The sequence below is a fragment of the Panthera tigris genome, chromosome B3, assembly GCF_018350195.1.
Source record: "Panthera tigris isolate Pti1 chromosome B3, P.tigris_Pti1_mat1.1, whole genome shotgun sequence".
Classification (NCBI taxonomy): Eukaryota; Metazoa; Chordata; class Mammalia; order Carnivora; family Felidae; genus Panthera; species Panthera tigris.
The window spans coordinates 21847756-21863756 of NC_056665.1; the positions used below are offsets into that span (position 1 = coordinate 21847756).

General features: G+C 47.3%; 1 protein-coding gene across 1 annotated transcript in view; it reads right to left on the reverse strand.

The window, feature by feature from the left end:
• Positions 1-1940: 1940 nt before the first annotated feature.
• Positions 1941-16001, reverse strand: part of OTUD7A (OTU deubiquitinase 7A) — a 368821-nt gene continuing 354760 nt past the window's right edge. The window contains exons 12-14 of the mRNA XM_042988268.1: positions 6279-6393; positions 6013-6097; positions 1941-3699 (exon numbers count right to left, since the gene is read on the reverse strand). Coding sequence (XP_042844202.1) covers positions 2263-3699; positions 6013-6097; positions 6279-6393 — 1637 coding nt within the window. The 3' untranslated portion in view covers positions 1941-2262. The remainder of the gene's footprint in view (positions 3700-6012; positions 6098-6278; positions 6394-16001) is intronic.

Genomic DNA, 16001 nt, shown 5'->3' on the forward strand with positions numbered 1-16001 from the left:
GATAAAATATTTGCATAGCCAGTTTTGGCAATTTCTGGTTGGCTGCTTTAACATTAAAAAATTAAAACACGAATATAATTTTACTTTATGCCTTCTTGACTAGTGCACATGAGTTTGGTTTCTAAATGCACAATTAAGCATTTTCAAGGCTGGCTCTCAACCTTCTAAAGTGAGGGGCTAGTGCCATGGCCAGTGTCTATATGTGATGCAATACTTCCTGTGACCTCAACTTTGGGTGGCAAAGCAACTTTGCCTAGCAGGGCACAAAGAATCAGTCCAAAAAGCTGCCACAAACCCTCGTGATGAGAGATATTTAAAAAATTACTTTTTTTTTCTGAGTAACAAAAGAAACCCCAGTAATATGAGGGACATGGATGTTAGTAATTACCACACATTGAAAGTATTGTTCGGCATGAAAAGTAAAACTTCCAAAAAATTTCTTAAAGATTCTATTTAATAAATAATTTTAAGGAACCACTTATGCAAAACTTAGATAAATTACTGAAAACCCCACGTGCTGTGGAATAATTAAAAACAAAAAGGAATTACAGGAGATACTCAAATTAGTTTACTATAATTCTTCAAACAAGTAAAAAAAATCCCCTCCTTTTTAAAATTTTATTATTATTATTATTATTATTATTATTATTATTTTTTGCTGCTCTTTATGTCAGAGGGAAAAGCATCCTTTCTGGAGAAGGAGAAGCTGGCTCCAATGAAGAGATGGTCTACCTCCTGCATTTTCTGAGGAAACACCCAGAGCAAAGCTGGGCGCTATCTCCTCTCTTTCTTAGGGTTATTAGAAGCTATTCTAAGGCTCTCGAAGGTTTTAAAGTATTCTTTTGCTAGTGAGGATTTTACCCATCTTATCTGGATTTCTTGGAAACAAGATCTCTCTTTAGTGAGGCAGATTTAACTCCTCAGTGTCCTTGGCCAAGAATGGTATTCTCCAGAGGTAATCTTGGAAGGAAGAGGCTGCATATTGCTGCTCAAAACAGGGTAGCTAAGGACACATATTTTATTTTTTTCCTCAAGAAATGTAGGAGGCACCAAAAAAGGGACCACTCAGGGATGGGAATGCCCCTCACCGTGTCATGGAGCCACAGGCAGGGTTACCCCTACCCTGCAGAGGGGACCCCAATGGGAGTAGCGCCCCTTTACCTGGCTGAACCCAGACAGATGCAGGTGGAGGTGGGGATGGGCTTCCTTCCTGACTTCCCTCAGCACAGGCCAGGTTTCAAAGCAGCCTCGTTGCGGGGGGGGGGGGGGGGGGGGAGGGCTTTACATAGTGACCAAAGGGTCAATCCCTTGCCTCTCTCCTGGGGCACCAATGATCACTTCCTAGGGGTGCTCTGGAGATAGTTCGCTGTGGAAGTGTCTTCAAAGAAGAAATGTGAGCAGACTGTCATCTTTGCTCATACATGGGCAATTGCAAATAGTGGTTTCAGAACCCTTGCTTTTTGGACCCAAGGTGTCTTTGGAAAGCTCCTGTCACCTCAGCTGCCCGGCACCGGGGGCCATCACTACCCCTCACCCCGCCCTGCGAGGTAGGTTGTTCGGTGCCCATCCCAGGACGCCTGCGGCTTTGATGGCAGTGTGAATGTTGCTCGGGCCAGGGGTGGGAAGGGGGGTGAGTGGGAGGAGCTTTTGCTTATGAGATGGAGGTGCGTATTCCTAAAGGGCCACCGTGACCACCAGAACTTATCAGCGGGGCGGCACAGTGTCTCCTGTCCTCCGAGGACTCGGGAGGGGAAGCAGGTGTGAGCCCGCAGCACAGTCGCCACCCCAGTCCCGGGCTGCGGGTTTGCTTCTTGACCCTGGGTGGTACCGACCGCACACGTGTGACCGCTACATGGAGGAGGTCAGTCGCTGGGGTGGGGGGCGGGGGTGGGAGAAGAAAAAAGCAAAAAAAAAAAAAAAAAATGTAAAACACTCCCTTCTAAAAACAAAGGGCTGCAAATTTCTTTATTTCTCTTATTGAGGAACAAAAATACTCTTGCAATGGCTATTGAGTTTCCACAGGTACGAGGCAGATGCTAGCTAGCACACCCACTTCCAACAGTATGACTTGTTTCCTATCCGTCTACTACCTGAGTGGCGTCAGTGTAGGTTCAGGCACCATTAGGAACGTTTGACCAAACACGTACACAGCACTGACAGAGGAGTCGCCGGCCTTCCGGTTGACCAGGGCATGTAAAAAAGACACCGACAGAATGGAAAAGAAATCCTTTATGGTAAAAGCTGGCGGAGCGCGCGCCGCACTCAGGGCCGGGCCCCGCGCGCCTCGCGCCGCCGCCGCAGCTCCTCGCGGTAGCAGTAGGAGCAGTAGTGCTCGGTCTCGGCGCGCCCGTAGAACGCGCAGTTCTCGCGCTGGCAGCGCCGCTGAGCCAGCCCCGGGCCGCCGCGGCCGCACTCACCGTTCGAGCGGGCGGCCGGCGCGTCGGCGTCGGCGAACTCCAGGCCGTCGCGCGCGGCGCCGAAGCCGTTGGTGTAGGTCTGCGACTTGTGCTCGGCGGTGCCGGCCGCCCCCGCCACGCCGGGCAGGGCGCCGGGCACGGCGCGCGCCAGCGACTCGACCGTGTTGACGGTGCGCAGGGCGGCGGCGCGCGCCGGGCTGTAACTCTGGGACGACAGCGAGCGGTTCTGCTGCGGGTACGTGGCGCACGGCCGCAGCGCGCCCACGGTCGGCGCGCACGCCTCGTCCCGCGCGCCCGCCGACTGCACGTGGATGACGCTCTGGCGTGCCGGCGCCGGCGGGCTGCGGCCAGGGAGCGGTCCGCTGGCGCCAGCGCGTCGCGCGCCGCCGCCGCCGCCCGGGCCCGGGGAGGCCGCGCCGCCCGCCGCCGCCCGCGCCGCCCGCGTGCCCGCCGCCGGCCCGGGACTCGGGCGCTCCTTGAGCTTGAGCACCAGCTGCGTGGGCGGCCCGGCCGGCGGGCCTGGCGAGGCGCGCTCGGAGCCCGGCGCGCCCTCGGTCTCAGGCCTGCGCGGCGGCCGCTTCGCCGTGGAGGCGGCGGCGGCGGCGGCGTCGCGGCGCCGCTGCTCCTGCTCGGCACTGAAGCGCTCCTGCGCGCTGGTCAGGTAGTAGCCTATCATCTCTTCGTGGAACTGGTGCCGGTGGCTGGTGAGCAGCAGGCCGGCGAAGATGAACTTGCGCTCGCCCTGCATGGCGGCGCGCAGGATGTTGAGGCTCAGCTTCACGTCCGTGCTGTACTTCCAGGCGTCGCCCCGCTGCCCGCCGCCCTTCTCGGCCGGCGACGCCCCGGCCGCCTTGTCCGTGGGCGACGGCGTGGTCTTTTCCGACGGAGACGTGCTCGCCGACGCACCCGATTCCTCCTTGCTGCCTTTGCGTGACTTGGTCTTCTTCTCCTTGCTGCGCTCGGGGGCGTCGCCGTTCTTGCCGTTGGCGGAGTTAGCGCGGCCCATCTTGCCGTGCACGAGACCTCCCAGGCCACCCATGTTTTTCTTCAGCTTGATGCCCAGCGTCTTGCTGAAGCTGCCCAGCTTGTTGGCCACGGAGTCCGCGCGGGTCTTGTCCTTTTCCTTGCGTTGCTTCTCTTTCTCTTTGTCTTTGCCATTCTTGCCATTATTGCTGTTGGAATTGCTGCACACCGAGTCGCGGTCCGAGTCCAGGGAGTCGGCCAGGGACTGCACGTCCTCCCCCACAGAGGCTGTTGGGGATTCTGGCTGTGCCAGAGGGGCCTGTGGGGGGAGAGGAAGGTCGAGAAAGGAAGAAGGTTAGAGATGAGCCATCTCACGTGGGTTCGACAAAGGTAGACCATCCCAGCCCACAGGCTGCTGTGTTGGGATCTCACTGTCCCATCCAGGATGCCTTTTTGGTGAGCTCAGGTTGCTGGTAGCCTGGAACTCCGAGGCAGGGATTTTGGGCAAGATGCAGATGCCCACAGCCCCGGGGCCTCTGCACATTTTAGAATCACCATGCCCAGACTCTGCCCTTCTAGCCCTGAGGAGGCTGGTCTACGACCAGACCCAGGTCCTGGCCGGCCTCTGTAGACTTAGAGGCCTTCTGGTAAGGATGACACTTCACCTGCGCCTGTAGGTGTCTCTCCTACAAAGGTGTCTTACCTGTTTACTACAGGCAGGGGACAGACACTTTGTCCTTACCTTAGAACAAATACCCCCTTAGCAGTTCAGGTCATGACCAATCTCTTTACTCTAGGGGTTCCTTTCTCGGATTGGCAATGTGGTGTGCTAAACTGAGGATTCTGAAACGGGACCTGGGCTTAGCAGGAAAAACGTTAGCGTTCCCAGAAAAGGTCTCGGGTGTGAGGAGGGGGCATCTCTGTGAACACCTTGGATAAGGCCCACTGTCAGGAAGGCAAGGCAGGTATGGACACCTGGTCCAGGACTATGGGGTAGGTGGGGAGCCTGAGAAAGGAGATGAATGCATGCAGAGGACCTTGTGGGAGATTCCTCCTTGTGTGAGGAGAGAGAATTCTGACAGCATCATTGGGTGAAGACCAGGGATCTCACACTAGCAGCTGAGTGGCAGGAACTGGTGCCCACCTCTGAATGGGCTTTTCCTGTCCTTCAGGAGAGGAGCCTTGGAGAAGGCCCCATTGTTCCCTCATTTCAGTTTTGTCCCCTCCCTTCCCAAGCAGGTCCAAGACACCTCCTGCAATCAGATCACCCAGAAGAATCAGGAACCAGCCCTCCCCACTTTATATTCTGAAATTCCTTCCTGTTCCCACTCTTTCCTGGGTCTGGAAAGAGCTAGAGGTCTCAACAGGATTTGTCAGTGACACAAAAGGGCAGAAGCTCAGGGGTTTGGCCCAGGAAAGGGAGGTGTGCTTGGTGCTGGGAGAGCCCACTGTTTGGCACCCAGTGAGCAAGGAACAGTGGGTCAAATGCCCTGAGGCTGGAAGTGTTCTTGCCAGGCCCTGCATCTGACACGGGGGCCACCATGGCTTGGCAGGGAGCCCTGCTCATTGCCTTGCAGAGCTGTGTCCTAGCCCAAGAGCCTCCTGATTTCTAGATCTACAGCTGCTGCCTTCACACCATATGTGTGTGCTGGGAAAGAACACCCACAGCAACAGTGGTAGAATCCAGGCAGTTGACCGGTCATTGTAGAGGTTAAGAGTCAGGACTCGAGCCAGACTGCCACCAGCTGTCCCTTGTGTCCTCAGTAAAATGCGATATCAGTACCTGCCTCCAGAAGATCTATGAAGATGACATACAGGTAAAGGCTGATGTATGAAAACATCCTGAACAGTGCCTGGCCTGTCCTGGCTACTGACTCTGTGTCAGGCACCACCTTACTTCTTTCCTCATGTCACTCCTTAAATACTGTAGTTTATGAGCTCCACTTCATAGCCAAGTATACTGATGTCTGAGGAGGACCAATTTGTAAGCTCTCTCTCTTTTTTATAAATCCCTTTCTTGGAGGGCTCACTACTGAGGTAACAAAAACATCAATCAGAGTGAATCGTGCTTAGCATGTGGAAGGGGGGACAGAGCAGACCCTCCCTGGGGGGGTCTTCTTTTCCCACCGCCTCCTGGAGGACAGAAGGAGGGGGCGCTGAGGAATTGCGCGCTCTCGGTTGCCTGGCTTTTCCAAGGACCCACACACAGTTTATAATTAATTCCGCTCCGCCGCAGCACATCGTGTTCCGATGTCGGCAGAGATAGTTTTGTGTTGCGACTTGCCTACAGTTTGTTTTCTGAGTGGGTGTGTTTATTCCTTTGCTTCTGGAGAAAATAAAAGGACAAAAAAAAAAAAAAACACTCGAAACCACAACTCGCATACAAAACCAAACATCCCCTAACCGAGGTGCGCGCCTACGTATAGGCACGCAAGCACGCGTGCACACACGCATCAGCACACCCGAAACACTTCTCGCTGGGCCGGGCGCGGCCGGGGGTGGGAGACCGGGAGGGTGTAGGTGAGCCCTGCCCCCTCCAGGTTTGTAGGGTGGGCCCTCCCGCCCGCGCCGGCGGCCAGTGAGAGGCCAGGACCCAGACAGCTGGTGAGGTCCGGGCGCACGCCAGGCTCACCCGGGTCTCCGAGGGGATACGGATCCACGTCACGTTCATGTAGCTGTGCAGAAGGTTCAGCTTGGCTTCTAGCGACAGGATCAGGCTGGCGAAAGAAGAACACAGAGTGAAACGCGTCCCAGCCGGCCCGCGCTCGCCCGCACGCACCCCGCCCGCAGGCACGCCAGCTGTCCCAGGAGGAGCAAGGGCGGCCCGGCCCACGCCGGGAAACCGGCGACAGCCGGCCCTTTAGGGCGTTGGGGGAGGGGCACAGGGTAGGGGCTCACTGGGCCAGCCGGGCGTTATCGTTGTCGTCTTTGCCCCACTCCCAGTCCTTCCCGGGGTCCACTGCAAAGTGCAGAGGCAGCAGCTTGTGCTCCGAATCCGTCAGAGGGATCACGGCTGGAACAGAAGAGAGAGACGCGGTGCCAGGTGGCCCCCGGGCGGGCCGAGAGGCTCCAGGCCCCAGCAACCCCCAGGAAGCCAGGAAAGGGGGTTCCAAGACCAGGTGTCTCCTTAATTAAGGAAACCGAATGGAGACTCACAGTGCCATCTGTGCCAGCAGGAGCGTTAAGACCACAGGTGTCAAAATCACTAGTGATAGTTTAAAATACTTCGTGTTTATTGTGGACCTTGAAGAGCAGTTGGAGACCTCACCTGGACTCTGCTGACTATTGGGGTCTGTCAGAAGGCAGGTACCCCGGTTGGGCAGCAGACGATAAAACCTATTACTGCTTCTGTTATTTCTGAGGAGGGACCCAAGCAAATTAAACAAGTAAGGTTGTTGGTTACCTCTCAGTGTGCAAATTAGACAAGTAAGGTCTGCTTGCCAATCTGTTCCTTTGTGAACTCATTCAATTAAATCTGTCAGTTCAAGGAATGGATGGGGGGCGGGGAACCCAAGGATCTCGTGGCTCCTGGCCAGGGGAAGCTCACAGGTAACAATCTCATGTCAGGTGGTGGTGAGTACCCTGAAGAGTAAACAGCAGACTGAGGGGAGCTAAGGCAAGCCTTTCTAGGGCAAGCCTTTCTGAGGAAATAAGGTAGGTGTAGGCGTGTAGGCAGAAACTGCAGCGAGGAGAGACTCGCCCTCACCGAGGGATCCATTCATCACAAACACTCCCGAGTGAAACGCCCAGCTGGGGGAAGTCTTGGCCCATCTCAGGCTGGGGCGGAGTGGGGGTGTTCACAGGTTTGCCTGGATCTGCTAGAAGCTTCTGAGCTGCTGTGGGACCCAGTGCCCACTGAGAACAGCTTGCTCCTCCCCTGGATTTACCCTACCTCTGCCTCCTTGCTGCTCTGCTCCCGCCCCCGTACTGGTCATGAGCCTGGTGTCATTTCCCATGATTCATGGCAAGGGTGCCACGGCAAGAACAAAAAGACAAATAAGTAAATAAAATCTATGACTGAATACCATTAATAGTTGACTTTCTAATAAAAAATTGCAAACATTGACTCACTGCTGCCCTCCAGTGTTGCTGAAGAGAAAACGTGAGCACAAATGATCCTCCACCCCCAGATAAAGCAAACACAGCTTTGCTGGGGGACCGGGGTGGAGGGGTGACGGCGTTCTGTTTAAAGTGGCTAGAGACTGGAAGTATTGTGTTCTGGTTTGGTTGGTCAAGGACAGCTTGGTGTGCCCCAGCTACAGGCCACCGGGTTCTGCCTTGACATGGCCGTCACACACAGGGTGCTCCTCCCAGGGCTCAGCTGCAGGGCAGTCACACTCAGGGAGGGCTGCAGTGCCCGTCCCATGGTTCCATGACTCAACACGAAAGCAGAGATGGAGTTGGCCTAGCTTCCCATCCACTGGGCTGGGGTGGGGGTGGTAGTGGATCCCTCTGTAGACACTCGCTAGGGTACTGCACCTCCCTAGAGTGCTTGGTAAAGGCACTGATTCCAGGCCCCCATGCAGATGGCCAAACCAGTGTCCAGTAAAAAGACCCAAGGACTATATTTTAAGTAAGCATCCTCTGTGGTTCTTAAAATCATACAAATATGGAAAATATTGTTCCAGAACAATAATCTGTTTGAAGTAGTTACTGTGGATAGGACTTGGGCAATTTGGGACTGGCTGTCCACTCCTTTCTCAGGGGAGAAGTGCAGTTGGGAGATGTCTGCCCAGCCATGGCTACAATTCCCAGCCCCCAGCACTTAGGAGGGAATAGGTGCTGAGTTGCACCCATGGCATGAGAGCAGAAACACTATGGGAAGTGCTGGGCAATGTGGTTAGGTGTGGGCGGCATTGTCTCCACACCCCCACACCCTCATCCTCCTGTATGCTGAAACTTGGTGCTACAAGATGGCTGGGTGAGCTCCTGACTCCCCACTTGCCAATCAGGAACACCTATTTTAGACTTTATTTGCAGGAGAACCACACTTCTCTCCCTATGATTTTGGTTTATGTCAGATAAAACAGCTAAAGATCCACATGCCCCTCAGCCTCTACTCCCTATCACTTTCCTACCAGGGCTCCTGGAAATTTGTACCCTTAATGGCTGGACTGGAACTGACTCCATGCGCTGCCCCCTGCTGGGCAGACGGTTGGACTCACCTGAAGGTGCTAGAGCCTGATCACCTAGCAGGGTCTTGGCAGCCTCTCAGCATGAATCTTAGTGGGGTGAGGTACTTGGAAAGGTACTAAGGACATGCCTGCTTGCAAGAAAAGGCACCTTCTTTGCCAGACCTAACAAAAGGCATATTCTCTGCAGAGGGTACAGCTTTGGCCTGTGTGTGAGGGCCAGGGCTGCAGGGACCGAGAGCCCAACCCATAGCTGCACAAGCCAGGAGGACCTTGAGAACAGGCCCTCCCCACAAGCATTAGCTGCTTTAGATGCATCTGCCTCCCACTTTATACATTCACTTTTCCCAATTGGAAATGGGGCCTCACCCAGGGAGATAGATATGTAGTGATGTGGCAGCTTGCCCTCTGGTGGCAAGGTCAGGAACAGCAAATGCTTTTCAAAATAAGCCCGCAAACTTTTTTTTTTTGAAAAGCATGTCCTATCTTTTAACCTGGAAACACACAGACAGCATCTCAAAACAGCCTTGACATATTTTTAGTACTTATTTTCCAAAATGAATTCATACTTCTGGTTTCTGTTTCTGGGACAGCATGGTGCTATCATTACAACAACAATAACAAGCCAGACAAACTGCAGATTCACAACTTTCCTTTAATCCATCAGAGAGCAGAAGTCACAGGGAAACCAGCTAACTCCAAACCTAAGGACAGATGGGTACATACAAAGAGAAACAGACATGACTTTCATTGAGGCAGACTCAGCTGGACTACAGTAAGAAGAATTCAGCTAAAATAATTAACAAATTGGTAAAGGAAGAATGTAGCCTAGTGAAAGAATATTTAGAAGCCTGGGGGCTACAGATTATAAGGGAAATTAAAATGTACTTGTAAACCCCTCTCCATAGGACCCAACCTGGTGCTCACAAAAACACTGGCAAGAATTCTGAGAAAGCGTCCTTCGCAGACCTTTCTCTCCTATCTATATTACAGAATAAAAGCTTAAATTGTGAGGGCAGAACACTGTTGGCCTTAGGGACTGAGGTCTTTCCTTAGTAAAGCTTGGGGTGGGAGGAGGAAATAAGAAAAAAAAAACCCTCTTGTTCCCTAGGGGAGGGGCAGGAACATGTACTGAGCCCAGAAGTACATCTGGGGGAGGTTATCCCCCTTCTAAGATCCAGGGACACAGTGCCTGCCTAAGGCAGAAGCTTAATTAGAATAACAAAAACATCACACTTCCTGGTCCCACTTTCACACCCAGGCTAACAAGCTGTAAGTAATAGTAGTTTAATGCTAGAAGAGGGACAAGAGTTGCGAAGAGAAAGGGTGTAGCAGACAGTGAGAAAAGTCTTCTGGCAAAACAAAAGATATCACTAGTAAAATTTGAAGGCTGAGTACATTAAGGGTAACCAGAGCAGCAATGAAACCAAAACCTACCTCAAGTCCTGACTAGACTGATCCAAACCCCATACTAAAGACCTAGCAAAAGGAAAGGCATACTTAGTTCCAAGAATCAAAATGATACACCTCAGTCTTTATTATCCTACTCAATATGTCTGACTTTCACCAAACTGCTAGTGTAAGAAAAGATAAGAACTCCCCCCCACCCACCAACATTTAATAAGATCAAGCATTTCATAGAATAAGACTCAGATATGACACAGGTGTTGAAACTGTGACATGGAATTTAGAATAATTGATTAATAAGCTGAATACTCTAATAAAAAAGGTGGATATAATTAGTGGTTAATTTCTTTCCAGCAGAGAGAAGAAATGGATAAGAAAGTATCAAATGGAAATGCTGGAAATGACAAAAACACAGTAAGAGAGATGAAGAAAGACTTTGAGGGGCTGATCACTACACTTTACAAAACTGAGAAAAGAATCTGTGAACATCAAGATAGGTCAATAGAAATTACCCAAATTGAAACACAGAGAGAAAAAAAGAGTTGGGTGGGGGGAGATGCAGAACAGAATATCCAAGAGCTGGGGGGCAATACCAAACACCATAAGATCTGTAAAAGTGAAATCTCAGAAGGAAAAGAGAGTATAAGACAAGGGATATTTAAAGAAATAATGGCTGACAAACGTTTCTACTTTGAATGGCAAATACTACCACAGATCCAAAAAACTAAAAACAAAAACAAAAACAAAAAAAGAGCAGGAAACTAGCACCACTAACACCAAAAATATCCCTATACTTAGCATATTTAAACTGCTGAAAACCAAAGACAAAATCTTAAAGGCAGCAACAGAAAAAAAGACATGTTACATATAGAGAAACAAAGATAAGAAATACAGCAGACTTTTCATGCTAAAACAGGTAAGTCAGAAGACAATGGAGTGACATCTTTAAAATGCTGAAAAAAACAAACTACTAATCCATAATTCTATGCCCAGAAAAAATATTTCTGAACACGGAGACATATTTTCTCAAACAAAAAGGGAAAAATATTAATTGCCTACAGAACTGCACTAGAAAAAATATATGTATATATGTTGGACTAGGAAATATTAAAGGAAATTAGAAATTCTTTAAGGGGAAGGAATATGCTACCAGTAGAAACTTGGATTTACATAATGAAATGAAAAATGATAAAAACAGAATAAATATGAAAATAAAACTATTTTTTCTTCCTTCAATTGCTCTAAGAAACTAAGGTGAAGAGAACAGCAGTGTATTATGTGTTTATAGCATATGTAAAAGTAAAATGCTTGATAATAATGGCACAAAGAATGGGAGGAAGGGATTGAGAATAAACTGTCATAAAGTTTACACAACACATGAAGTAGAATATTACTTGAAAATAGAATCTAATTGGGGCGCCTGGGTGGCTCAGTCGGTTAAGTGGCCGACTTTGGCTCAGGTCATGATCTCGCGGTCAGTGAGTTCGAGCCCCGCGTCGGGCTCTGTGCTGACAGCTCAGAGCCTGGAGCCTGTTTCAGATTCTGTGTCTCCCTCTCTCTGACCCTCCCCCGTTCATGCTTTGTCTCTCTCTGTCTCAAAAATAAAAACGTTAAAAAAAAAAATTAAAAAAAAAAAAAAGAAAATAGAATCTAATTAATTAAAGATGTTTATTGTAAACTCTGTAAATCAGGAAAATAAATAACAATGAAAAACAGGGGCATAATAACTCAATAGTGGAGATAAAATGGAGCCATTAAGAAACTAATTTAACCCAAAACTCACTTATCCAACCATATGGTTAATACCATTAAATATAAATGGTCAAAAAATACCAATTAAAAGACAAAGTTGTCAGAATGCATAGAAAAAGCAATACTCAATTCTACTGACTGCAAGAAATTAATTTTAAACATAAAAACACAGATAGGCCAAAAGATATTCACTAATTATAAAAATCTAGAGTGGCTACGCTAATGTTAGAGGAAGTGGACTCCAGAACCGGGACCGTCACCAAAGATATGGAGAAACATTACACAATGATATAGGGGTCAATTGTCTAAGAAAACATCACAATCCTACATATGTGCATGCTCCTAATGACATGCTTTCAGAGTACTAAAAGCAAATACTAACAAAAATGAAAGGAGAAACAGGTCCATTATGGATCTTGGAGACTTCATCATTTTTCTCTTTGTAATTGACAGAACAAGTAGACAGAATGTCAGCAAGGATGCAGAACACCTGAACATCATTAGAGAACTTAAAAAAATTGACATTTATAGAATGCAACAAGAGCAGAACACATTATTTTCAAGGGAACATGAAATATTCACCAAGATATAACACATTCTTAGCCAACCTTAGCAAATTTAAAAGTATAGAAATCATTAAAAGTTTTTCTCAGACCGTTACTAAATGAAAGTGTTAAACCTATAACAGAAAATATTTGGAAAATCCCCAACTATTTGGAAATTAAAAAGCATGCTTCCAAATAATCCATGGGTCAAAGAGGAAGTCTGAAGGGAAATTGAAAAATAGTTTGAACACAATGAAATGGAAATACAACATACCAAAATTTGTGTGATGTAGCTAATCAGTGCTTAGGGGAAAATTTATGGCATTAAAATGCTTATTTTGGATAAGAAGAAAAGGTATGTAATCTAAATTTCTGGTTTAAGAAACTAAAAAAAAATAGCAAATTAAACTCAGGTGGGAGGAGGGAAACAATAAAGATTAGAGCAGAAATTGATGAAACTAAAAACAGAAAAATAGTAGACAAATCAGTGAAATCAAAAGCTGGCTCCTGGAAAAGATACATAAAAAACCAACAGATTATCCAAATCCATATTTTAAGAAGTTAGGATAAATGGTAGACTAGGCTTTTAAATGTTCTTAAACTGTTAATATGCTGGCTAGTCAATACATGTTCATATTCTAAGACATTTTAGAATACTGAACTTTTCATTGTTAGATGATTGTAGATTTAAATGCAGTTGTAAGAAATTATGCATAAAGATCCTATCTATCCATCTCCCAGGTGCTCCCTAATGCTAACGTCTTGCATAACTGGAGTACAATATCACAATCAGGATATAGACCTTGGTACACTCCACTGAGTGTATTAAGTTTAGATGAGTTTTCCATGCAGTCATCTCTGTCTCTGTCTCTCTGTCTCTCTGTCTCTCTGTCTCTCTCTCTCTCTGTGTGTGTGTGTGTGTGTGTGTGTGTGTGTGTGTTTATTTGGTTCTATGCAATTTTATTACATGTGTAGATTTAGGTAATCCCTCCAATCAAGTACAGAATAGGTGCATCACTACAAGGGTCCCTTGTGCTATTCTTTTATAAACACACTCACTTCCTTTCAATACTTCATTCCTGTCCCTAATCCCTGTCCACCACTGTGGATGGATGATTGTATATGTCAACTTGACTGGACTAAGGGATGCCCAGATATGGGATAAAACATATTTAGGTTATTTCTAGAGGAGATTAGCATTTGAGTTGGTAGAATGAGAAAAGAGGATCATCCTCACCAATGCCTCACCAGGCATCATCCAATCCATTCAGGACTCAGACCAAAAAGGCAGAGAAAGGAAGAATTTGCTCTCTTTTCTTGAGCTGGGATATACAGCTCCTCCTGCCCTCTGGCATTGGTGTTATCACTCCTTGGGCCTTCAGACTTGTATGGGAATTTATACCATTGTCCCTTACTTCTTTGGCCTTGGACTCAGACTGAATTATACCACTGGCTTTCCTGGTTCTCCAGCTTGCAGATGGCAGGAAGATGGTGAGACTTCTTGGCCTCCAGATTGTGTGAGCCAATTCCTAAAATAAACCCCTCATATATATATATACACACACACACATGCACACACACATCCTACTTGTTCTCTTTCTCTGAAGATCCACAACCACTAATCCGATCTCCATCTGTATAGTTTGGACATTTCAAGGATGCTATGTAACAGGACTCATATAGTATGTGATCTTTTGGGATTGACTTTTTTCATTCAGCATAATTTCTTTGAGATTCACCCAAGTAACTGCATGTATCATTTTTATTCCTTTGTACTGCTGATCAGGATTCCACAGGATGTATGTACCATAGTTTGTTAATCCAGGAAAGACATTGGGTTGTTTCCAGTTTTGGGCTATTACAAATAAAGCTACTACAAACCTTCATGTATACAGTTTTGTGTGGACACAAATTTTTACTTCTTTGGGATAAATACCTAGGAGTATAATTTCTGGGTTATATGGTAAGTGATGTTTAGTCTCATAATAAAATGCCAAACTGTTTTTCCAGAGTTTTACATTTCTACAAATAAAGCAAGAGAGATGTGGTTGTTCTACATCCAGCATTTGGTATTATCACTTTTACAAATTTTAGTCATTTTGATAGGTGTGTAGTGATATCTTATTGTGGTTGCAATGCTGAACATCTTTCAATGTTGTTATTTGACACCTGTGTATCCTTTTTGATGAAATGTCTGTTCATGACTTTTTCCCATTTTTTAATTTGGATTTTTTAACTATTGTTTTTTAACTGTTCATTGCATATTTTAGATACAAATCTTTTGTTGAAAGGTAGTTTTAAAATATTATCCCCCAATCTATAGCTTGTCTTTTCATTTTCTTAACAGTTGTTGTTTCGTTTATTTTTTTTTTTTATTTTTTTGCAGAACAGAGGTCCAATTAATCAATTTTTATTTATTTATTTTTTTTGGATTATGCTTTTGTGTCAAAGAGCTCTTTGCCTAGCTCTGGGTCCCCATATTTTCTTTGAAAAATTTTATAGTTGTGCATTTTACATTTATTCTGTGATTCATTTTGAGCTAATATTTATATTATTAAGATTTAGGTTCACATTCATATTTTTGCCTATGGATGTTAAATTGCTTTATCACCATTTGTGGAAAAGACTCTCTATTCTCCATTGAATAGATTTTGTTCCTTTGTCAGAGGACACAGGACTTCAGTTCATGCCACAGCCCTATTGGGTGGGTCAAGAGAGGGAGCAGGACTGGGGATGACCTCTGTCCCACTTTCACTAAACGTCAGAGTTTTGTGAAAGTCAAAGGAGATAGTGCATGGGAGATGAGGTTTGGGAAAATGCAAAATGGAAAGCAAAGTGTGATAAATCTTCCATCTAAGAGGTATCTTGCTAGAGGACTCTCAGAAATGTCTTGGGAGAGGTAGAAATTTTTGAGGGCCATGGGGAGGTGCAGCAGTCACCACTGGCTGCCCATCCTTTGTTCCCACTAGCAGACCCCACCTCCTGGGACTGTCATGAAGGGTCAGGATGGCTCTAAGGCATTCATGGTTGACTCATTTTCTATGACTTCTGAGACAAAGCCTAGAACAGAATCTGCTCAATGAGATGTAAGAGGAAATCAATTGGAAGATTCCTAGTTGAAAGCAACACAAAGGAGGGCCAGGGTCTTTTCTGATCTCTCCATGTTTTGTGTGAGGATATGATGCTTGGAGCTACAATAGTCATCTGACCAATGAGGGACAACTATGGGACAAAAGGCAACAGGCCAAGGAGAGTGGAGAGACAAAAAGGGCCTAGGTCTTTGACGAATGTCCGGTTCCAAATCAACCAAATGCTGGTCATCAGATTTCTCATGACATGAGAGTATAAACCTCTTTATTCTTTGTGTGAGATAGGACACCATGGTGGTTGTGTGAAAGCCATGCTTGACAGTGGAAAACCAGGAGGTGTGAGGTTGCTTCTGAGCCATCTCTGTAGGAGCCCAGGTCTGCTGGTGAGGCTCTGCTATGCTTGGACCCATGCCTGAGACCCAGCAGCCACTGGGTCCTGCCCCTGGGCAGGAAGAAATCCAACCCTAGGTGTACACCCATTTAACTGTCCTGGTTACAAGTGCCTGGAATGGAGTGCCATCATATAAGCATTCTTGAAGAACATCCCTACAGCTCAGGCCCACAGGGTTGCATATGAGAAAGCTGGAGCCCACCCACAGCCTGCTCCCTGACCTCGGGTCAGATCTTGCTTCTGGGAATCTGTGGCATCCATGGCAAGCTTTCATGCCATCAACCATGTAAATGGCAGTCCTGCCC